Source organism: Chionomys nivalis, chromosome 20, assembly GCF_950005125.1.
Source record: "Chionomys nivalis chromosome 20, mChiNiv1.1, whole genome shotgun sequence".
NCBI lineage: Eukaryota > Metazoa > Chordata > Mammalia > Rodentia > Cricetidae > Chionomys > Chionomys nivalis.
The window spans coordinates 35,063,530-35,088,204 of record NC_080105.1 but is presented as its reverse complement, the minus strand read 5'-3'; the positions used below and the strand labels follow the sequence as shown (position 1 = coordinate 35,088,204).

General features: G+C 41.1%; 1 protein-coding gene across 3 annotated transcripts; it reads right to left on the bottom strand.

Annotated features, from left to right (window-relative positions):
* Positions 1-4,032: 4,032 nt before the first annotated feature.
* Frg1 (FSHD region gene 1) lies at positions 4,033-24,537 on the bottom strand. 3 transcript variants are annotated; one of them, XR_009055691.1, is made up of 10 exons: positions 24,291-24,537; positions 21,874-21,944; positions 19,723-19,848; positions 18,955-19,012; positions 16,004-16,118; positions 10,943-11,047; positions 10,003-10,094; positions 9,444-9,554; positions 7,818-8,217; positions 4,042-5,994 (listed from the first exon to the last, which is right to left on the bottom strand). XR_009055691.1 is itself a non-coding variant. In XM_057752892.1 (9 exons), exons 1-9 carry the CDS (start codon positions 24,350-24,352, stop codon positions 8,181-8,183), a joined length of 777 nt encoding a protein of 258 aa, XP_057608875.1. In that variant the 5' UTR covers positions 24,353-24,537; the 3' UTR covers positions 4,033-8,180. The 3 variants fall into 3 exon arrangements, 2 of the variants coding, with proteins under 2 accessions (XP_057608875.1, XP_057608876.1); XM_057752892.1 differs by having other exon boundaries at positions 4,033-8,217; XM_057752893.1 differs by having other exon boundaries at positions 4,033-7,982.
* Positions 24,538-24,675: the final 138 nt, after the last annotated feature.

Sequence of the window (24,675 nt, the reverse complement as noted above, 5' to 3'; positions counted from 1 at the left end):
CCACTAGATATACAAGCTCCTTTTAAGGGCAGGCCCCATGCTCAGCAGTAGATGGCCAACACAAAATGAACTCAGTGGCATTTTGGAGGTCTTATAATGCTTTGGCAGAACTTAGATTTTTCCTACAGGAACTTTGCATATAAATTACTGATTTTTAAATTATGTGTATGTGATGTGGTTCTGTGTCCCTGAGTGCAGTGTCTGCAGGGACCACGAGAGGTCATTGAATCCCCTGAAGCTGGAGTCATGGGCAGTTTGTGAACTGCCTGATAGGAATTTTCAAAGCCAAAGTGGGTTCCTCCGCAAGAAAGGCAAAGGCTTTTAATCCCTTCAGCTGCCTCTGCAGTCCCACCTGCTGGTAATTAATGGGCAAGACTGTGGCCGATTTAAAAGACCAAGGTTTATAACCCCAGTCCCATAAAATCTTTTGCAGTCTTAACAACTGAAAAAGGGGGCTAGTAGCCATGTCCCCAGGTGCCATGATTTTCAAAACTGCCTTGTCTCTAACTGCACAGAGTTGATGGGCATCATTACAACCTTGTTGAATAAAGATATTAAAATAAGAACAGACTGACTATTTTACAATAGTCTATGCGGCTGTAAGTCCCCTTGGTTGAGGGTTTTACTGAGGTCAGTGATGTCGGTGTGAACTCAAGGACCACCAAGTCCCAACTTTGAAGTGAATCCTCCTGCTCTCGCTCCTCAGGCAGTGTGGTGTGGGGACTGTCCTCTCAACTGAAGGAGGAAGGGAAAGTGGTGGCATTCCCTTTTGCTGCAACAACTATAGATGTATCAGCAGAGATGGTTGTGGCAGTGACATCTCCCTACCATTTTTACTTCTTCCTTTCTGACTCGGGTAGCTCTTGTTTGATTTTTTTTTTTTTTTCATTGTTTCAAGAAAAGCTAGTGCTCTGCTGAATAAAAGTGGTAACTGTTTTCTGGGTCTTCGAGTATGCTGTTAGCAGTCAGGCTTTCAGACATGGCCTGCTGCCCAGGGAGCTTCTGTTTGCTCAGCATCCATCATGAAAAGGTGCTGGTCAAATGCCTTTTTAAAATACATTGGATTATGCCGGGTGGTGGTGGCGCACGCCTTTAATCCCAGCACTTGGGAGGCAGAGGCAGGCGGATCTCTGTGAGTTCGAGACCAGCCTGGTCTACAAGAGCTAGTTCCAGGACAGGCTCCAAAACCACAGAGAAACCCTGTCTTGAAAAACCAAAAAAAAAATTGGATTATGATGCAATCTTTATTCGGTTAACTAATTTTTGGATACAGCTATGCATTAGTTGGTTTCCATGTTGCATTCCTCCATCTCCTGCATAAATCCTACTTGATTATTCTGTGCACTTCTTTTAGCTCATTGTTAAAATTTGGTTTGATAGATTTTGATGATTTTTGAAGCTGTGTTCATTAGGGATATTGGTCTGCAGTTTTATATCTTTTATATCTTTGCCCAGTTTTCAAATGAGTGATACTGCCCCAAATGTTTGGCGGTAGTTTTTTTTTTTTTGTTTTGTTTTGTTTTACAATTCTGTAGGTAAATCATTGATTTCTGTCCCTCACATCATTATTGTTTGCATGTGGAGATGCATGTGTGCTTGCTGGTGCACATACATATGTGTGTGTACATGCGTGTAGCAACCATGGAGCAACCCTGAGTGTCGTTCTTCAAATGCCATTTTGAGGCAGGGTCTCACATTGGCCTGGTACCCAACAAGCAGGCTAGGGTGGTTGGTCAGGGAGCTCCGGGGATCTGCCTGTCTCCTCCTCCCCAGCTCTGGAGTTATGACTCCACCCCATCGAGCCTAACTGTTCTCATGAGGGTTCTGGGTAATCCTACTCTTACAAAGCAAGCACTTTACCAGATTATTTTATCATGCAGCATTTAAGTGCTGAAATCCTCCAATAAATGAAGCATTGTTATTCTTTTATATATAACCAATTTTGCTTAGCTTTAGGATCTTTATCTGTCTTTCTCCTCCCTCTCCCCCATCTCTGACCTGACTTCTGGGATCGTCTTCTCTCTGCCTAGACTGTATTTATAATTTCTTTTCTCTTCTTCGGATTTTGAGATGGGGTTTTGCTGTGTAGCAGTTGGCCCGGAACTCATTATGTGGGTCTGGTTGATCTGCTCATCATCTCCGTGGCTTTCTCCTAACCCCCAGTACACTCCTATCCCATAATTTAATTAATCAGTGATAATGAATTTAATTATTTTTGCTTTAACTCCTCTTGAAATGACTAAGGTAGCAGCACCCTGTCCCAACGTCATCTTGTGCCGCCTGATCACTTAGTCTTCCACCCCTAATGGCCACATTCACCTTGACAACAAAACTGGGACTCTCCACGGGCTAGACCATTGTCCAAGCATGTTATGTTGTGTCTGGAGTGTTGACCGACTTTTCTTAGGGCTTCCAGCTCACAAAAAATGACATGGAGACTTGTTAATTACGAAAGCTTAGCCTTAGCTTGTCTCTCTTGCTCTAATAACTTAAATTAACCCATTTATAATGATCTACATTCTGCCACGTGGCTCATGGCTGTTACCTCTCCTCCTACACATCCTGCTTGCTCGGTGTCTCCTGGTGTCTCAAGATTTCTTCTTCCCAGAATTCTCTCTCTGCCCTGAAGTTCCACCTATGCCTCCTGCCTAGCTATTGGCCATTCAGCTTTTTATTACACCAATCACAGCAATACCCCTTCATACAGTGTACAAATAATCCCACAACACTGGAAGGTACCACTGAGCCTTGCAAGGAAAGAGGATGTTACTAGGCAACTCTAAATCCCCACTATGGACTGCTCCCAAACACTAATTAAGAAAACGCTGGGTCTTATGGAGACATTTTCTCAATCAAGCTTCCTTCCTCTCCAGCGAGTCTAACTTGTATCAAGCTGACACAATACTAGCCAGCACAGGGTCATACACGGTATAAAATCTACCGTATTGCGGGGACTGGAAGACCTGGCTGTGAAAACTTAATCTCCAGGCTTAATTTGGCATGGGAGTCCCGGAGAGAGAACGTCACCGCATTCAGTATTAGTCGGTGACACTAGCAATGAAACAGAAGGTGCGCAAGTCCCTGAGCGCAGTCACAGCAGGGTGGGGATGGACCCACGGGGAAAGAAAGGACGTGTTTTAGGTCCAAAGCCAGCTACATGGAAAGAAGGCAGGAGGAACCATTTATGTACAGGAGTTCAACCCAACCCCGGAGAACAGATAGAAAATTACCAATTGCCCAAACAAATACTTCAATTTTCCTACAAAATACGCCTTTTGACTTTTTCCCAGTGTGAGCTCAACTTTCAGTCCTGTGTACCCAAGGTTGGAGAATCATGCAGGAAGCCAAATACTAGTTTTGAAATGTCCTACCGTCACCGTCCATCAGGACAGATGCCATCTAGACCCGTCACCCGTACTGTCCCCATCTATCAGGATGGATGTCATCTAGACCCGTCACCCCTACTGTCCCCGTCCATCAGGATGGATGCCATCCAGACCTGTCACCCCTACTGTCCCCGTCTATCAGGATGGATGCCATCCAGACCTGTCACCACAGCATCTCTGCAATGATCTTCAACAGCACCCCACACCAACCTGAACCCTAATTCTTTTCCTCCTCACTAATTCACATCTTCAGTTTTAGTGACTTCAGGTTCCACATTACTGTGATTTTAATATGCAGATGCTGTAAGCCAGGCATGGAGACACACACCTGCAATCCAGTACTTAGGAAGTTGAGGCAGGAAGATCAGGTGTTGAAGACCAGCTTCAGCCACATGACAAATCTGAGGCCAGCCTGAGCTATTTGAGACCGTGTCCAAAAAACTCTCAAAGGTTAAAAATAAAAGCAATCCTGGTAAGTTACATTTTGTTGGTTTTTTTTTTTTTTTTGAGATAAGAGCATCATGTAATCCCAGAATGAATTTCTGATCCTCTTGTTCCACCTCTCAAATCTTGGAATTACAGGTATAATTGGCAAGTCATTAGTTTTTAAAATATGTGATATTTATTAGTTGTAAATATTTCAGAGTACATAAAGTATTATTTTCAATAGAAATATTTTATATTAAGAAGATATTTCCTCTAAGAAATCAGTCTATACACCTCAAATGAACTTCTATACGGTTAGATAAGATCTAATCTGAAGAAATGTGGGCGCCTTTTCTCAGGTCAGGGTCTTTATCTTGTATAATCTTATTTTTGATAAGGCTACCAGACTATTCCATCAGGGCACTATTGTAGTCTGGGATTCCTCACAGTAACCTGAGACGTGAGATGTAAAGAGAAAACAATTACATGCCTTTATTCCATACTACCAAGTACGGGCTGAATCCTGGGCCTCGGGCACTCATAGGTCAGTGCTCTGTGACACTTGATTTAACCTCTGCCACTCACCCAGACTGACGTTCCAGCAGCACTGATGTACATAACTGGGCAGATTTGTTGTCTACACTTAGTGTCCGCCTTCACTGGTACATTTACTCCAAAACACAATATATACGTTTATCTTCCTCAGGACCTGTAATTAGGTCCATTTATTGTAATAAGGGAAGGAAATTGGAGAACATGAGGCCATCAAAGATCCAGGACTTTGTACAGAAGATCTGTACAGAAATGCAGATGAAGGGAATGTTGTCCCAGGAAAATCAGTTGGCAGGCATAGTCCTGGGTATCAAGCAAGTGTTTGAAATCAAGGGTCTGTCTTTTGATGGGAGTGCTTTTTAGTTTCTCGGTTAGCTCAGGGATGAGTTCCCCATGGCATTTTCACGCGCAACATGCTTTGTTCTTCCTCACTCCCAATTCGTCTCCTTTTACTGCTTTCCTATTACAAATGTTCCATTAATTTTTCCATCTCCCTTCTGGTCTCTTGCTCCCATCTCCATGACACACCCCCTCAAAGTACACACACACGCCATTCTAAATGAAATTCAGAATGATACAGCATGTATTTGTGCGAGTCTGGTTTATTTAGAAACCTAACGATTTCCAGTAAGATCCAATTTCTTGTAAATGTCGTGACTGCACTTTCCTGTATGGTTGTTTAAAATTCCATAGTGTTTTGCACTACATTTATCTACTGATCTGTAGATGAGTTCATTGCTGTCTCAGTGTCCTGGCTATTGTGAGCAGTGAAGCAATGAGAATGGGTGGGAAGGTATCTCTGTGGCACGTCGCCTAGTTGCTGGTGTATATGCTCAAGTGGCTAAGTCATACAGTAGCTCTATTTTCTTTTCTTTTTTTTTTTTTTGAGGAACCTCCATACTGATTTTTAAAACAGGTTTATTATTACTATTATTGCTTTTTGAAACACGGTTCCTCTCTGTAGTCTTGGCTGTCCTAGAATGTACTATGTAAACCAAGCTGGCATCGAACTCAGAGATCCATCAGCCTCTGCACTTGCTGGCATTAAAGGTGTATGCCACATACCCGGCATGGTTTTTTATGTGTATGGGTGTTTCACCTGCAAGTCTATCTATACGCAGATGTGTACAATAACCAGAGGGCAGGTGTCAGATCTGAAACTGGAGTTACAGACTGTCGTTAGCCAACCCGTGTCTGTTGGAAACCAAACCCAGGTCCTCTGCAAGGGCAACAAGTGCTGGTCCCTCTCCAGTCCCTCCATATTTTTTTTAAGGTAGTTGCATCAGTCTGTATTCTCGTCATCAGTGGAGAAGGGTTCCTCTTTCCTCACCTCTTCTGCAGCATGCTTTCTTAATGATAAGTTTTCCTGGGTGAGATGAAATCTCAAAGCAGTTTTAATTTGTATTTCCTATTAGCTCATGATGTTGAGTGTTTCCCAAGTACTTATTGGCCATTTGCATGTCTTCTTCAGAGAACTGGCTCCTTGGATCATCATTCCATCTATTGAATACATGACTTATGTAATTTTTGAGAATCATCACTCTGGGTATTCATCCTCTCTGATATGTAATGAGCTATTCTGTCATTTCCTCCCATTCAGTAGGTTTTCTCTTCACTGGTGAATGCTCTTCTGCTGTGTAGAAATTTGCATTTCATGTGATTATCAATTATCATTTATCAATTCTTGGGATTGTTTCTGTGGTACTGGGATCCTTTTCGTAAAATCCTGTTCCCCCCGAGTGGCTGGTTTCAGGTCTTACACTGTGATCTTCAATTCATTTTTACCTTAATGCAAGACAAATGATGTGTGTGTGGAAATCCAGTTTTCCAGAATGGTTTATTAGAGGCAGTATTTTGTCCAATGTGTTTCTGACAACGTTGTCAATGTACACGGATTTACCCAGAGTACTTTCCTTTCCTGTTGGTGGTGTCTTTTACTTCACCTGTATCATATTGTTCTTGTTACCGCGAGACTGGGTATTAACACACTGCTAGGGACTGCATTATTCGGTCTTTTATGCTTTCATACAAATCTGTAATTGTTGCTTTCTCATTTTATAAAAACATCACTGGGATTTTTATGGGGATTGCACTGAATCTCTAGCTTACATTGGGTAATACAGCCATCTTTTTTGAATAGTATTAATTCTGCCAATCCTTCAACATACCTCTCCATCTTTTAGTGACTTCTAGCCCCACCTCCCAATGTTTTTTCTATCACTTGCTTCAGATTTACTTGGAGTTTTCCTTAAAAGCAAACTTTGGGTCTAATGCTGTATTTGTCAAGCCTTGCATCTAAGGATGGTTCCTGGGAATCTATACTGAAGACTACAGATGGGCTGCCATTTTATTCACTAACTTTGTGCTGTTACTCTGTGGTATTGGGAGGGGGAAAAGCCCAGATGATCATGCGAGTTTGAAGGTTTTACAGCCTTGGAGCGTTGGCATTTTAGGTTAGACAATTTCTGGCTGTGGCAGACTGCTGCTGTGTGGAAGCGCCCTCGTCCTGCTGAGACACTGAAATATGTGTGTACCTTACAAAGCCCCACAGCCAGGACTGAGAGAGTAAGAATAGGTTCCCCAAGTTCAGACACTGGAGAAGCGTGTGTGGCAATGCTCTGCTGCTGCAGCAGGAATAAGGCGGGCTGAGTCCACCGCGAGTGTGCCTACATAAAGCAGACACTAGGTACTGAACACTAAGACTAGATTTGGAGAGGCATGAAACATAAAACCCCAAAGTAGGCAGGGTTGGGCAGGTTAGCAAAGTTTTCTTTTCGATTATGGTTGATTTTAATGTCAACTTGCCACAAATTATAATCAGCTGAGTGGAGAGCCTCACCCAAAGACTTGCCCTGATATCCCAGACATGGGAAGGCCCACTCTGACTGTCGCGGTCTCCTCTTGTCCGTCTTTCCCTCTTGTGCTGAGTTGAATCACACTGCTGGTTCCTTCACTACTAGCATTTCCAAGCCTTCATTGTGGAGCAGGACCACAGGCTCTATGGGAAGTTCCTGCGCTTCTGGTGCCAGATCCCAACTCATGAAATTAGTAAGTGTGGATCATTGCCCCCACAGTGAGAGAGCTATTCTCAACTATTCTAGGACAGCTAGAACTACTGACGTACCTAGTCTCAAGAACTGAGTACTGGGTTCTTAGTGTCTCAGGTGTGATATGGCTATCAGTATTTTAAAGGCCTCCCCCCCAACTCCAACCCCATTCTAGTCTTCTAGAGAACCTGCCTAAAACACTTTTTTTGGCCCCTTTTTTGAGACAGGGTCTCACGCAACCCAGGCTGGCCCTGAAATGTCCTTCTGCACAACAGGACTATTATGTTACTAGACTACAAAACAAGCAATCGATTAATCAAATGAACAATGAAGATAGAAGAAAAAATCCCAAACAAACAAACAAAAAAGAAAGAAAGACAGAGAAGAGTACCAAGGCTTTACTTACACTCTAATCCTCTAAATGTACAGATCAAGCTTGGACCGAGATAAAGAGAAGCAGCAGAGCAACAAACAGCAAGAGCCCAGCGCAGCGGGGAAGCGTGTCTTCTCAAGTAACGCGACAGAGAATTCAGTGAAGAAGTTCTGCAGTCCCTTAAGTGGTTACTCTTGCCTGAGAAGTAAATTCCACGAAGGATGTAGATTAAACTTGATCAATCTTGGTCAAACAAGATAATAAATTAAGCTGTAATTTTGAAAGTACTCAAGAAATCTGTAAAAGCAGAGTTACAGTGAATATTTTTATTCAGGATAAAAACAAACAAATACCACCCCCCCAAAAAAAAATCAAAACAACACAAAAACGTCTCTGTCACTTGCAGTATCGGTCAGCTTTCAATTTGGCTCTCCTGTTTAAGACACAAAGAACAATGGATGTAAAACATACCATAGAGTCAATTGCTACAAACTAGAAAACTCAAGCCTGGAGACCGTCCTATTTTCATCACCGTATTATTAAACAGTCATATTAAAAGGCTTCACTAAAGCTTTACTTTTCAACTTTCTTTAGTCCTATGAAACTTATTTTGTAATAGTCAACAGAGGTGGCTTAAGGGCTTTTTCAGGTCACAAGGGACACAGTAGTCATTCATGAGCTTAAGCCTGCCCTAAGCTTCTATTGGGCAACGATGGTGCATTTTTTTTTTTTTAAAAAAACTGGTTTTAAAGTTGCTAAACAGCTTATTCTATTTTAGAGTTCACAGTCTGACTATATTTTATGTCCTTTTGACTTCTCAAAACCACACACATATTAATTTTTCAACAACAAAAAAAAATTTCTCCCATTAACCGAGTTCACCTTTACCAACCGTTTAACAGGGAGTATGCAATTAAGTATTATTTTATCAGATAGTGGGAAGGCTTAAGAGTGATTTACAACAGGAGGCTTTATGACTGACAGGAGATTATCAGATTCCTTTTCAGTTTGGCACTCTATTGATAGACTGCTTTAAGCCCGCAGTTAACTTCCCTGCCTGTTTTTCCAGGTAGTAACTGTAGGCTGTTACTTATTTAAATAAAAATAAACTGGAAAAATATCAATAATGTGTTATAAATATCTTGCACACTGCTGAATCTAACCTTACTAAAACAGGTTCAATTTCCCTTACTAAACTTTTAGTCTGGATACAAACTCATACATTGAATCTCAGTTTTAGGAACCTCTACTATACAAAAAGAACACACAGAATCTTGGTATTTACTCAAGCAACTTTCTAGCTCTGTTCCCAATTCTTAAGGGAAGACGATGGGAAGCAAACTTATGAGAGGCAAGCATGGTAACTGCCACACCTGGAGACAGCCTGGAGGTTGCACGGTAATCACTACGATATGGAAATGACCTGGTGGTTCAGTAACTTTATGAAATAGTTTGAGATGAACCTGAAAAGCTAAAAAGAATTTAAGAATTTACATTCTGGCTATAATTTAGAAATTTGTTTTTAGCACACTTTCCCCAGTCTTATGTCTTTAGGTAATATTACCATATAAATTAGAGAAGACAGAAATCCTAAAACGACAGCAATGTAAGAACAAATTACCTTTGAAAACTGCTGAAATTATGCAAACATGCAATTACCTGTCCAGAAGCGTCTCATGCAAAAACCCATCTTTCCGAGCCTTTTTAAGAATTTTACTATCTTCTTTGCTTATTTTGAGTTTGTGGTCTTGGAAGCTCTGAAATTTCTTTCTGTGAAGAAGATCTCTCATTGAAAAAACAAACCTCAAACTTTTATTGTGTTCCCTTGCCAAATTCCAAATACTATTAAAAGTTTTCCCCACTCATTTGTTTAACAAACCTAATTATATTTCTTTAAAAATTGAAAGTTTTTCTATTACAAAGGTGATTTCTTATGACACATCAAAGGGGCTGTCACTTTTGGGTAGCCCCGCACAGCTTTCTTCTAAGGATGGTGGCTGGTTGTAGCCCTCACTTCTGGAACATGAATGGCCTCTGGGTGGCATAACAGTAACTCTATTAGAGGAAAGGAGAGCTGACTAACCCAGGTGTCTTGAGCTTTAAGCACTCAGCTCTTTGCTCTGTCCTTGAGTTCCCATTACTGGTTCTTCTGTCCTTCAGGTTCTTTGCTATCAGGGTCCCCTACTGTCAGAGTGGAGTCTGAAGGGAGAATACATACACATAGTTGATTTCACACTGCTTCACATTTCCTTTGTCCTCTTCTGGGATGTCATCTTTCTTCTTGGTTTCCCTTTCAGCACAGGATCTAATCTAGATATTGATGAGAACCCAATAGGTTACACATTTATCTTCCTCTCCTCACTTGCTAGGCAAGAGCACGCTAAGAGATTTCTTACTCAAGCCAAGAAAGCAATGAACTTAGCAATAAGATTTAGGAAAAGGCAAGCTCAAGATGATATATGATGTGTTTTAGATTTTGTACATATGTATCATTTACAGAATCAGCTGGAATCACATAGAAATTTAAACAAGGTTTCATCAGATTCCATTTAGCTACCTGATGATCCTGGAAGTTTATTGATATCACACACACACACACACACACACACACACACACACACACACACACACACACACACACGTTGTAGCATAGCTTGAGGACAAAAGCCAGGAGACAATCTGCATTTCAATTTCTAAGAGAGACTGCCTGAATAAAGTAAGGAAGAGCCCTAAAACAGAACACTATGTAGGTGAGAAGGGCAAGACGTCTGATACAGATTTACAGGGACAGGGATCTTCAGGATACAACAGAAAACAGGGAAGGTGTTTATATAAGACAGTACAGCAAGCAACAACAGTAAAACCAAATGAAGCAAACGACGGAGGAAAGGTAGGGACAGGGCAGGATGGGAACTAGGTAAGCAGTGCAGGTGGGAGACACAAGGCTTTGTTTGCTTTCACTTTGAAACTTCCATGCTATGAGAACATATTATCTATTTGAAACATTAAGTATTAGGAAAGCTGCAGAGAAGCTCTGACCATTGGTTTCTCACCCGCACGGCACAAACATGGCATCTCTGGACGTGTGATAGCTAGAGCACGTGGAAAGGGACAGTCGGGCTGCCCATGTCTCACCACTACAGCCTGTGGGTGCCTACCTTTATCATTTCTTCTTCTCCCGCTGTTTTATTCTTTGCTTCTATATCACCTGCCTCATTACATCTAATAAAGCAGCTATTTGAGGCCAATAAAGCCATTTTCCCCTAAATAAAACAAAAAAATAAGAAAACAAGCTATGAATACTTACAGAAATCATAAGTCATTTACCTAATTTAAAAATTTCTCCCCAATTATAAAATCAAAAAGAATTTAGAGAAATCCTGCAAAATACAAAAGCATACAGAAGGGAAACCAAAATCACCCCAAATCTTGATATTCAAATATTATCACACTAAACCCTTCATTACCTTTTACTTTTTTCTATCAGGACATAAATAAATAAATAAATTAATTAATTAATTAAATTAATTTCTTTAATTCCTATCTCTGAAGATACAACTCAATAGTTAAGTTAAAATTTATCTTTAAGGAAAATAAAACTTATGAATAATATACAATAATTTATTGAAATACTGATATTCCAAGTGCAATTTCTTTTTCTCCATAATTAAAAGCATTAAAAGCCTTTGGCCTAGAGGGAATTCTGTGTAGAATGACATACTTTTAGGGATCGAATGTTTATGATTATACTGATGTCTATTAAATAAAACCTCAAAAACTATTTTTCTTGTGGATCTGAATGTGAATTATAGTTAAGTTCTCCTAATAATTGTAAGGTTTAACTATAATTTTTATTTGGATGATTCTTTTTTTAATTTATTTATTATGTATACAATATTCTGTCTGTGTGTATGCCTGCAGGCCAGAAGAGGGCACCAGACTCCATTACAGATGGTTGTAAGCCACCATGTGGTTTCTGGGAATTGAACTCAGGACCTTTGGAAGAGCAGGCAATGCTCTTAACCTCTGAGCCATCTCTCCAGCCCCTATTTGGATGATTCTTGTAGAAAACTTTGAATATCAGAAAAACAATTCACAAATACAATAATTACAGAATAACCATGAAACATCCAGTTAAAACGGCATGAATCCCATGGATTCTGTTTGGTGTCTTAGTCAAGGCGGCAGGACTCCCCTGTATGCAGCCACACCCTCTACAGAATCTACTTGTGCTGTGGGTAACTGCTTCTGCAGTTTAACCTGCTGTATCAGGGCTTTTAAGTCTTTTGTTTGAATTATAAGAATGGAAAGTGCCTTCCTAAGAGTAAAATGAAATAAATGGTCTTGTAGTCTGTCATCTTGACCTATGATATACTAGTCTTCCCTATTAGTATAATTTTTATTGTATTTTTAAGTTAGTTATTGTGCATGTATGATGTATGCATGCGTGTACATGTGTCATAGTGCGTGCGCAGAAGTCGGAGGACAGCTCTGTTGAGTCAGTGCTCTCCTTCCACCTTCATGTGGGTTCTGATAATCAAATGCAAACCTTATAATCAGGCTGTCAGTGTTGAGTAACCTCACAGGCCCTGGTAGAACTGTTATTAACCAGTCTTGGAAAAAAAGCAAACCATCCAAACTAGACAGAGCACAAAAAATGTCAGAGTGCAAAATACATGATAAATAATTACTATTGTTCTTTGTCTCAGCTCCAACTCCCACAGCCATCCCCTCAGAAACCCACATCTACCAAGGAAGCAAGTAGGTAATCTTCAGACTTTATTCTCTCTTTTCTCCTCCAAATCCAATCCCCCAGTCTCATCCTCAGCTCTGGGGCAGAACAACTGTTGTGGCCTTTCCTTCCTCACTGTCCTATTCCCAGGGGATAGGTGCACATCCAGGCAGCACACTGCTTTCCTTCCTCCTGTGGGCGCCCTTAACCCCTCACTTCCATCCTCACTTCCAAGTATTGCTCCCAATAGCTAGAAATACAGTCCACCTGGAGCTCCAATTGGCCACACTTGGATGATCTGAGAAGCATTCCCTACCAGGCAACCCACAGCCACCATACTCTGCTAAGAACCAGAGAGGGCAACAGAAACCTAGAGACTAACTGAACATTCACCCAACAAAGACAAGACCAGATATTAACATCTAGAAATACAATCATCCCAAACCCAAAGAGATGACTAGACACCAATGTAAAGACACACCAAGAGCCAGCACAGCATGTCTGCACCAGAGCTTAGCAACCTTACCTCCAAAAATGCAATATAGCTGAAACATAAGACAGCGACTTCAAAATAGTCTTTATGAATATGTTAGAGGTCCTAAAAGAGGAAATGGATATATCCACTAGAGAAATACAAGAAAACATCAAGTAGTGGAAGGAAATAAAAACAAGAAAGTGGAAACAGAATATAGAAAACCCAAACTGAGAGAGAGCTGGAACTCGAACAGAAACCTTGGAGACAAGCCTCCCCAACAGAGTGCAAGAGATAGAGAAGTGAGTCTCAGGCGCTGAAGACAGGGTAGAAGAAATGCACACCTTGGTCAAAGAAAATGTTAAATCTAAAAGAAAAAAAAATCCACATACAAAACTTCAGATACTCTGGGACTCTATGAACAGACTAATCTACAACTAATAGGGGGATAGAGGAAGGAAAAGAAACCTAGGTGAAAGGCACAGAAAATATTTTCAATAAAATCATACAAGTAAATTTTCCCAAGTGCCTATCGAGGTAGAGAATACATACAAAACACCAAATAAAGTGATCAGAAAATAAATTCCTCATGTCACATAATAATGAAAACACTAAATGTACAGAACAAAGAAAGACTATTAAAAACTGCAAGGGGAAAAAGCCAAATAACATATAAGCAGACATATTAGAATAACATCATGTTTTCAATGGAGTCTCTAAAAGCCAGAAGGGTCTAGTCATTTTAATATCGGACAAAACAGACTTCAAAACAAAACTAAACAGAAGAGACAGGAAGGATACTGCATGAGAGGAAAAACCCACCAACAAGATAATGCAATTTAAACATCTATGCACCAAACACGAAGACACCCAAGTTCACAAAAGAAACACTACTTACATTTAAAATGTTTAACAACTTAAGACTTTTCATGACAGTGAGACACTTCTGCTCCTGGCAGCACCAGTTACTTCAAGAAGAAGGTGGGCTCCTTATGGAGTTGGTTAGCCATTTGAGCAAGAAACTGTTCTTGCCTGGACTGCTTAACTAGACATGCAGGACCCACAGAGAAAATGACTGTTGAATTTGCCTAAAGGTAAGATAATCTTTCAGGGTTCCTGCTTCATGAAAGAGTCTGTGAGACATTCTGCAGGATACATAAGAAAGTGACTAAACTGTCTTTGAAATTCCTGCTTCATGGAAAAGTCTGCGGGATACTATGGGCCTGTAGACTGAAAATGGATGCCCCAATGATACAGAAGAACTATAGGTGACTGTCCAGGCAGCGAGATGTCTCTGTCAATTCCAGAGTTTTGGAAGCTGATTACAATTCACTTCCTGTTTAGTTGGGTAATATTATATCCTTCTGGAGTCTTTGATGGAGTTAAAGAATTTATAGTCATAGTTTTCCTTAGTTATAATAAAAGATAAGTACATATAAATATTGTAACTGTAGTTCTTGCTTGATACCTGTTTTGTAATATGTAGTTTTCCTATGTTGAAGTTAAAGCCTTCCTTTTTGTTTAAACAAAAAAGGGAAAATGGTATAAGAGGTCCTTCTGTCTGTGTGTTGCTTTTCTTGGTTAATGAATAAAGAAACTGCCTTGGGCCTGTTGATAGGGAAGAACTTAGGTAGGCGGGGAAGAAGGAACTGAATTCTGGGAGAAGGAAGGCAGAGTCAGAGGCAGCTGCCCTGGAGCAGCCAACAGAGTAAGACATGCTAAATCTTTGTCCAGTATGACACTGCCATGTGGTGATATATAGGTTAATAGAAATGGGTTAAATTAAGATGTAAGAGTTAGCCAATAATAAGCTAGAGCTAATGGGCCAAGTGGTGATTTAATGAATACAGTTTTTGTGTGGTTATTTCAGGGCTAAGCTAGCCAGGTAGCCAGGACGAACAATAGGGCCCTCCTTGCAACATACATCTAATCAAGTTGTTGGTCACTGGGTCCTATGGGAACTTCAAAACAACTCAGGCTAGCAACATGGTTACTGATTGCTCCTGAAAAAACAATAGCAAGATCTTTATTACTGAAGACAACACCTACATAACTCACTGAACACGGGGGAGTGGAGCTGGTACCCACTTAAGAGCCTTAAGATCAGTGTCCATGGTACTGGAAGGTAGTCTGGAAGCTATTAAAGGAGAAAGGTAAACACCAACCCAGCTACAAACCCTTTTATCTACAATGGTGATCTGCCTGCAGGATACACTGGCGCAATAGTGGCACAAAGCTTGTGGGAGCAGTAAGCAACCAGCATCGGATTTGATTTCAGGCCACGCCATGAGATGTAACCTACTATACCCAATGCTGTTAGGGTGGCCAAGGAGAGTAGACAGGCCAGGCTGCTGCAATCTCAACTGGGGTCCTCAGGATGTCACAGGTGCTCCTGCCAAGGAGTCACCTCTCTGGCCCTGATGCACGCTGTGCTGAATGTACACCCACTGTTGCTGAACTGAACTTCTATTCTGGCCTGTTGTAGATTTCTTTACAGTTTTTGATATATTACAACTGATATTTACTAAAATTCACGTATCTTTCATTAAACTTGTTTATACTGATTTTTTTTCTCATAAATTGAAACTTAGAGCTCTACAAAGGGTATTTATTTCAATGAACCATGCCATGATTTACTATTTCGTACACAAACAGTCACAATGCATTAGCTTCCTCTATTGCCTCTTGTAGGTCTCTAAAGTTTCCGAACCAACTTATGTGAAACTGATGCCCCCGGAACACCCTGGGATTTGCTTCTTTACTAAAACCCCACCACTGAAATAAGACAAGGCCTCAATGGTGGCTGGAAACCAGAATGGGGCAGAGACTCCTTTTCGTTGCACTGTTTTGATATCGTTATAGGGTTATAAGTTCATTCTAATTTTTTTCAATTTAATGTATAATACTATTACAATCTACCCTTTACTGTTTTATTGTTAATTTTAAGAGTGTGCTTTTCCTAATAATGATGTTTTCTTAAACTGGCAGAGCGTCCGTCTAGATAATAGTACTTACATCTTGAAACACTGGTTCCCATTGTTCTCTTGGCCCAATTGCATCCGACCGCCCAACAACAAGTCCATCTGAATTTATACCAAGATATTTTCCATAGCCAGATTTCAGTGCAATCCTTTGGTTTAATGAAAAAGATAAATGTTAAAAACTGAGGGTAAGAATGTAAGTATAAAATAAAGAGTATATTATGTATACTTATGTATCTGTGTGTATATATATATATATATGCATATACATTAATAAATCCAGACACATTTATAGTGGACACTATATTCTCTATCTATAATCTTATATTTTGTTTTCTAATATAATTATTATACAGCAATTGTTTTCCAAATGCATTATACAGATGTATAAAAGTCACCTTTTATGCTATTACAGTCTTACTGATTTCTCTGATATATATATATATATATATATATAAAAACTGCTGATCTGTCTTTAGAAGAGGAAGGCACTGGATTGAAGGTTATCAACTTATGATTGTAAAACAGGGTCTTTTTTAATAGCCCAGGCTGACTCCCACCAGATGTTAAAACTTCACAGTTTGTCAACCTGCTTTCACAAAAAGGCTACAACAACTTCGAATCTCACCCCAATTTAAGAGAGATTTTATTGAGGAGATGGGTTGTGCTCTAAGTCAGCAGTTCTTAACTTTCCTAATGCTGTGACCCTTTAACACAGTTCCCCATGTTGTGGTGACCCCAACCATGAGATTATTTCGTTGTTACTTTATAACTGCAAGTTGGCTACTATTATGAATAGTAATGTAAATAATATGATATGCAGGATATCTGATGTGACCCTGTGAAAGGGTCGTTTGACCCCCAATTTGAGAACCACCGCTCTAACCTACGCATCAAGCTAAAAAATTATTTTAATCATGTACTTTTGAAAAAGTATATCCTCGGTATGGTGGCATGTGCTTTTAGTCCTCGTGCACAGGAGGCAAGACAGGTGAATCTGTGAGTTAGAGGCCACTTTGGTCTACATGACAAGTTCCAGGACAGCCAGAAGTACATAGTGAAACCCTGTATGAATGAGAGAGAGAGAGAGAGAGAGAGAGAGAGAGAGAGAGAGGGAGGGAGGGAGGGAGGGAGGGAGGGAGGGAGGGAGGGAGGGAGGGAGGGAGGGAGGGAGGGAGGGAGGAAGGGAGGAAAGAAAACTGAAGTATGTTTTCATTGTTAAATTGATTTGGGTGTCTTTGAGGGTAGGACCAGAGAGTTTTAACGGAGGAGGCAATACACACCCTGATGTGAGTGGTACCTTCTTATGAACTGGGTTTCCAGATATATGAAGTGAGGAAAAGAAGAAAGCCAGCTGCGGGCCGGCTCTCCCCCTCACTGTGCTGATGCCTGGTAATATGGAGTCCTGGACACATGCGCACTCTCCTGCCTCCCTGGACTCTGTGACACATTCTCTGCCAAGACCATCCTTACCCTCTTAAACTAAAAATCAGACTATTTTTCCCTTAAGTTGTTTCTTGTCAGGTCTCAGTAAGAAAAATAACCAATATACTAAAAATGCTGAAATACACAATATGGGAAAAATATTTGCACAATAGTTACTAGGAAGAAAGACATCAGCATGTCTGTATTTTCCTCTTCCACTTCAAAACTAGCTGGTGTGTGTCCCCTTTCTACTGATGCCGTCAGCACTGTGAACGCTATGCAGACATACCACCAGCTAACCACTCACTGTCTGTGGAGATTGTTGCAAATACCTTCCTCGCTTTCTATTGCTCATAAGATTTTTGTTTGTAACCATAAGGAAATTTACTGACTGACATTTTGTTCCTTGCTTTAGTCCTAAGTCTTTCAGAGAAATATAAAAGTCATTATTTAAATGTGATTTTTAGAAAACTTTGATTTCTGATTTTTATTTGCCAATCAATTTCCGGGGATGCTGAATTGACTTCATAATCAGTTGGGGGTTGATGATAAATAAATATTATTAAGTTGCTGTAATTACTACCACAATACTGATACTCAATTTCTCTATCTACTCAAAAGCATCACTTAGCACTTTTTTACTGTAAGAACAAAAACGATCAATTTTTTTGGGTGATCATGGAAAACTGTTTAGTTTCAGCAATATTCTTTGCTTTTGCCTTCCTATCTCTTAGCTTTTTTCTGAGATAGGGTGTGACTACATTCCCTAGCTGGCCTAAACTTGTAATCTCGTTCCTGAGCCTCCCAAGTATTGGGATGATAGGTGTCTGACACCATGACCAATATGTCTCTTCTGACTGCAAATCCATACAACACAGAATCACTGGCAGGTCTTCTTTCATGTTTATTGTCTTCTCATGCTCTTTCTGATCTATTTAATTTGGTCACGTGACATTATTAATTTTCATTTTTAGGCTCTTATTATACATGCAGACATTCCCCAAATTCCCAAAACCAGAAATCTAAAACAATTCTGATTATGAATGTTTTCTGAATACCATAAAAATCTCCTTTTCAAGCCAGGTGTTGGTGGTGTACATCTTTAACCCCAGCACTTGGGAGGCAGAAGCAGGTGGATCTCTGTGAGTTCGAGGCCAGCCAGGTCTACAGAGTGAGTTTCAGGACTCCATAGAGAGACACTGTCTTTAAAAAAAAAAAATAAATAAAAAAAGAGGGAAATAATCTCCTTTTCAAAATACTGTCTTTCAATTAAAATTATGCTGACTGTATTCACCAATACTGTAGTTTTCATTTTTTTTTTTTTTTTGATTTTTGAGACAGGGTTTCTCCGTAGCTTTTTGGTTCCTGTCCTGGAACTAGCTCTTCTAGACCAGGCTGGCCGAAACAGGGTTCCGTGTACATTATACAGCTAAGATGGCCTTGAACTCCTGGTCTTCCCAACTCTGTCTTCTATGTGCTGGTAGGAAAGGCATGCATCACAATGCACGGTTAAGTGAAGTTTAATTTTAAGGCTTTTAAATACATTCAACTAAAGCTTACCTGGAATCAGACAGTTTGACAGCAGTAAACTGCTCTGGAGGACTGGGGCCCTCATCAACTACAGGGAGACAAAAATGGTAAATACATAACTTTTGCTATAAATACAGACATAAAGATATTTTATGCTTTAAAAACTAGTCCCCCCTGAAATTACAGGTAAGGATATTAAGATATCTGCACACACTGTAATTATGCACCATCTATACTGTCAAGGCATAGTTACAGAGACAATTTATGTAATTGAAGGACAGTTTGGCATGACTTATTTAGCCACTTCCACTACAATCTCACGTTTTAAAACACAGCACATAAATAACAGTATGTGAATTACTAACTGCTTTTATTTACTCAAGGCACAGCCATTCTGGCCAAGGCAGACACCCTTTTATTTTCCAATTACTGCATTCCTTGTGGTGCTTCCTTGTAGGCTAAGGAAAAGGAGAAAACATCTAAATGTCTGTTAATCATACCAGTTCTGAAGGAAGAAAAAAACTTCACACTTCTGATTCAATTAGCTTTTTATCTTTTCTTTCCACTTACAATTGTGGGTTTTATGTGATTTTAATGTATTCTTTTTTCCACAGGGTTTCTGATAGTAGTCAGAAAGTTTCCAACACTTATTCTGGAAAAAGACACTTCTTAATAACAGGAGTGAGAAAGGGAGAATAGGAGGAGCTCAGGTTGACGGCAGTCTTGCTTTGGAACATGCCTCAGACTTATGCACAAACTTTGTAAGGATCTACTTGGCAGGGCCTCCCCACCACACACCTTCTCTATGCGGTGCTCCCAGTGTAAAAAGGCCATTGTCCAGGGCATGGATATAGGCTCCTTTATCCATCTCAATGGCAATGGTTCCTGAAATCTCCCCAAAGTTGGATACAGTCCACCAGATTCCTACAAAATAAAAAAATAAAAAAAAATCAAGGTTTAACCATTTTATTTTAGGGTTGCTCAAGGTTTTCTGTTGTTTATACTATAACATTTCTAAAAGCCTATATTTGATGATCATAAGAATCATCACAAAGAAACCTGGTTTATCCTTCACTGACCTTCTCCTAATTGTACCACCGTGCATAACTCCTGTTCAATCCTTAGCACTTTACAGTGACATAATCCTGAACCTTACTCATATTTTACCAGTTTTGCCTGAACTTGTTTGTTTGTATGGGTGGATTCCTGTGACAAACATCACAGTCCAGGTCTCTAACACATGCAGAGACACAAAAAGACAAGAATATGAGTGGTAGTGCACACCTTTAATCCCAGAACTAGGGAGGCAGAAGCAGGCGGATCTCTGTGAGTTTGAGACCAGCCTGGTCTACAAGAGCTAGTTCCAGGACAGGCTCCAAAGCTACAGAGAAACCCTGTCTCGAAAAACAAACAAACAAACAAACAAACAAAAAACACCACATGGAAAACCAAAAACCAAATCAAATCAAACTAAAAGACTAAGAGAATAGTTTCTCTGACTGCATACCCCATCCCACATGCTTTCCATTGGCAATGTTTAAATGAGTCCCACAGAGAGAGGCGCTTTTCAGCCAATAGCCTCTCTTTTTCCTCAGAGGATGCCTGAGACCAATACCAAATGCTACACACATGAATGCTTCCCAACACCTATAGTAAACCTTCAGGCATGCTAAGTAACTATCCTCCACACCCAAGCCTACACTTAATAGTAAATAAATAATTTTAACACAGAATCTCAATAGTGAATTTCAGAAAAATAATAAATTTGACAGACTTCAAAATTTTCACTCCCTGCCAAAGTAGAGAAGATGATACATTACGTTTAGAGAGCGCCACTGCCTAAAAAGCTATCCATGGCATGTTTCTTCCTGGGAATTCAAGCTGCCTCCATTCAAAGGCCAGAGGTATATTTACATGTTTTATGGTTACAGGATCACCCCAGAGCCAAGCTGTCAAAAAGCAACAGGTGCTATAAACATGGCTCACTGATGCCACCCATCACTAAGTCAATCACAGTTTTGTTTTGTTTTGTTGGTGGTGGAGACCCAACTCACCACTTATAGCTTAACACTGTCTAGTGCTATAGACACTGAGAGAGACTCTTGATAGAGGGGGCAGTTATGGGGTTAGGGAGAAATCTGGTGCTAGGGAAATTCCCAGGAATCCACAAGGATGACCCCAGCTAAGACTCCTAGCAATAGTGCAGACGGTGCCTGAACTGGCCTCCCCTGTAAAAAGATTGATGACCACTCTAATTGTCACCAGAGAACCTTCATACAGGAACTGATGGAAGTAGATGCAGAGATCCACAGCTAAGCACTGAGTTGAGCTCCTGGAATCCAGTTGAAGAGCAGGAGAAGAGAGCATATGAGCAAAGGGGTCAGGTTCATGATGGAAAACCCAGAGACAACTGATCTGAGCTAGTGGGAGTTTATGAACTCTGGACTGATAGCTGGGGAACCTGCATCGGACCGAACTAGGTCCTCTTTATGTGGGTGACAGTTCTGTGGGCCCACTGGCAGTGGGACCAGGATTTATCCCTAGGGCATGAACTGGTTTTTTGGAGTTCATTACCTATGGAGGATTAGGAGGGATAACTCGCTTAGCCTTGATGCAGCAGGGAGTGACTTGGTCCTGCCTCAATTTGATATGCCAGTCTTTGTTGAATCCCCATGGGAGGTTTTACCCTTTCAGGAGTGGATGGGGCATTGCGTTGTGGGAAGGTGTTGGGAGACCGGGAGGAGGCGAAATTGTGGTTGGTATGTAAAATGAAAAAAAAAACCTTTTAAATAAAAAAATTTAAAAAAAAGAACAACAGTGACATCTAGTGAACTTTCTAGTGAAGGCTCTGACAAGCACCATTAGTGCCAATGAGGACAACACTTCAAATGGGACACGAACCACAACAGACGCCAACTTTTCACACAGTAAGTAACTGAAGTGGCTCACCCACAATATCAAGTTGGGTCTCCTCATCTTCTTCTCGTTTTCTCTTCTTATCTTTGCTCTTCTTCTTTTTACTAAGGGAAAGAAAGGATATATATATGAGTTTGGGCATACTGATATATGTGTTAAAAATTACAAGATGAACACTCAGAAGAGCCGTTCAAGCTATATACTGATTTACAGAAAAATAATTTTTTAAAAAAATTTACATATATGTGATATTTAAAATACTGAGAAGTTGATTAGCCCTGTGTTCATGTTGCTACATTTAAACAATAATATACAGCCACTGTTACTCTGCAGGGGAAAAAAAACAACAACAACCAACCAACCAACAAACAAAAACCCCTAATCTGTCAATCAATTTCCCCACTTAGGAGGATAATACCGTAGCCCAGTCCCTAGAGTTACCATCAAGGACTATGAGTGACTATTACCCTTCTTCTATTGCTGAAGAACGAAAAGATGGTGCTGTTTCTCTGTGCTGGCTAGTGTGCTGGTCACCTTACCACAAGCTAGAATCATCTGGGCAGAGGGAACATTAACTGAACAAATGCCCCCACCAGATTTGGCCTGTGGGCACAGGTGTAGGGGCATTTCCTTGATTAATGATTGATATAGGTGGGCCTAACGCATTGTGGGCAGGTGGTCCAGAGATGTGCAAGAAAGCAGGCTGAGCGAGCCAGTAAGAAGCATTTTCCCACAGCTTCTACACTGGTTCCTGCCTCCAGATTCCTGCCTTGAGATCCTGCCCTCTCTTTCCTGGATGATGGATTACAAGACGGAAGCTGATAAGAACCCTCTGCACCTCATGCCTTTGGTCAGGGTGTTCTATCACAGTGGTAGAACCCCTAACTAAGACAACCTCTTTGAAAAATATTTCTCAAAAAGCTAAATACTGAGTTACTATAAATAATACATAGGTGACTCAACGCTCATAGATTTCCAAGAAAAACAAAAAAACTATGTCCAGGAAAAAAAAAGGAATATTGATAGCATTATCATTAGTGTAAAATGTTCATCAATGAAGAACAAAACGTGCTCACACCATACAAAAGAAAATCATTCGGCCCCAAAATAAAAGAAATACACTGCACTACAATATGGATGCTCCTCAAAACTAAGGGAAATAAGCCAGGTATAGTGACATATGCCTTCAACCCCAGCATGTGGGAAGCTGAGGCAGTGGATCGCTGTGAGTTTCAGGCTAGTCAGGGCTATACAGTGAGACCCTGTCTCAAGAAAAACCTAAGTGAAAAAAAAAACACAAAAAGTTATATATTGTATATTTCATTGACATAAATACTCATAGTAAGCAAATTCTTATAGATTGAAAGCAGTTGACAGAAACTGGTGGCGGGGGGAGGGCAGCGGGTATGATTATTTAATGGCTAAGGGGTTTACTTCGGAGTGGTAAAAATACTCGTCAACTAGATAGTGGTGAACTTGTAAATATACTAAAATCCACTGGCTGAATACTTTTAAAATAAAAGTTTATGGTATACTAATTTCAGCTCCATAAATGAAAAACACAAAGGGAGATCATAGGGAAACAGAGATTATCCAAAGTACTTAGAACAAATTCTCAACCAGGCGGTGGTGGCACACATCTTTAATCCCAGTACCCTGGTGGCGGAGGCAGGCAGAGCTCTGAGTTCGAGGCCAGCCTGCTCTACAGAGAGTTCCAGGACAGTCAGGGCAACACAGAGGAGCCCTGTCTCAAAAACAGAACGAGTTCTGGAACATGGAAATGCTATACTGGCTTTAATGATGTTTGCCTTAACTTCTCTGCATGTTAACTACAAAGCTTTCAGAAGCTGAATCTGCTCTCCGTGTAGCTACTTGAGCAGCTACCGGTTCAGGCAGGATAAATTCGTCACATGCCACACTCCAGCAGTTCTCGAAGGCACGACGCTCCCGAAACTGCTTTATCAGGGATCCCGCAAAGAAGTGCTCGACTTTGGCCAAATCTTCCAAAAGAGGACGGAGATACGAATGGGCAGGTATCTTTCCCTAAAGGGCGAATTATAAACCAGCACGCCCTCACTTGGCTGTTAGGGTTTACGCTGGCTGTCTCTTCCAATTCTCCTAATTCTTTAACCGTCTCGAGACACAAGAAACATACAAATATCTGAGTTTTCAATAAATGAGCAAATGAACCATCAGTCTTCGCCACTGGTGCGGTCCACATCTGAGCCCACACCCCCATTCAAGTCCTAATCAAGCCTTGGGGTTCCCAAGCATGGAGCTCACGGGCCACAGGTTTCCCAGTTTCGGGGGGCTCCCCTGTCACGCACCCTCATCTCGGGGCCGTCGGGGAGGCTGTCCACGCAGCTCTGCCTCTAGATGCCGTGACGGGAGTGGTCACCCCGGGAGGGGATGCGCTGGGGGCCGAGACTCCCGCCCGAGCTCAGCCTCACCTCTTGGCCTTGGTTCCCTTGAGTACGAGTTTGGTGGACTTCACATAGGAGTATTCGGCCATGGTTCGGCGCGTAGAGCCGGCAGCTCCCGGCAGAGTTCCTCTAGGCCGGGAGGAGGAAGTGGAGAAGGACGGAGAGCGGCAGTAAACGGCAGGAGATGACGGCGTCCCTCAGGAATCGCCCGCCTTCTTCAACTCGACGCTATGAAAAATCCACTTCCTGTTTACTGTGTTTGAGCCGCTACGGCGGCCGCGGAGGGTCCAACCTCGCCGGCGTGCTCTCCAGTTCTCGCGGCGCAGTCCCGGATGTTGGGGGCTTTTCCCAGCAGGCAAAGCGGACAGAGGCTGCCCCCTGGTGGACAAGAAGATCTCTAACAGCTTCCTGC

What these genes read in the sequence shown, in the direction of transcription:
- Frg1 (XM_057752892.1), bottom strand. Translation starts at nt 24,352, where the DNA reads ATGGCCGAATACTCCTATGTGAAGTCCACCAAACTCGTACTCAAGGGA. An exon ending in GTCAAACTGTCTGATTCCAG is followed by an intron (nt 16,119 to 18,954) that starts GTAAGCTTTAGT and finishes ATTAAACCAAAG; the next exon opens with GATTGCACTGAAATCTGGCT. An exon ending in GAGAAGAAGAAATGATAAAG is followed by an intron (nt 10,095 to 10,942) that starts GTAGGCACCCAC and finishes ATCAATATCTAG; the next exon opens with ATTAGATCCTGTGCTGAAAG.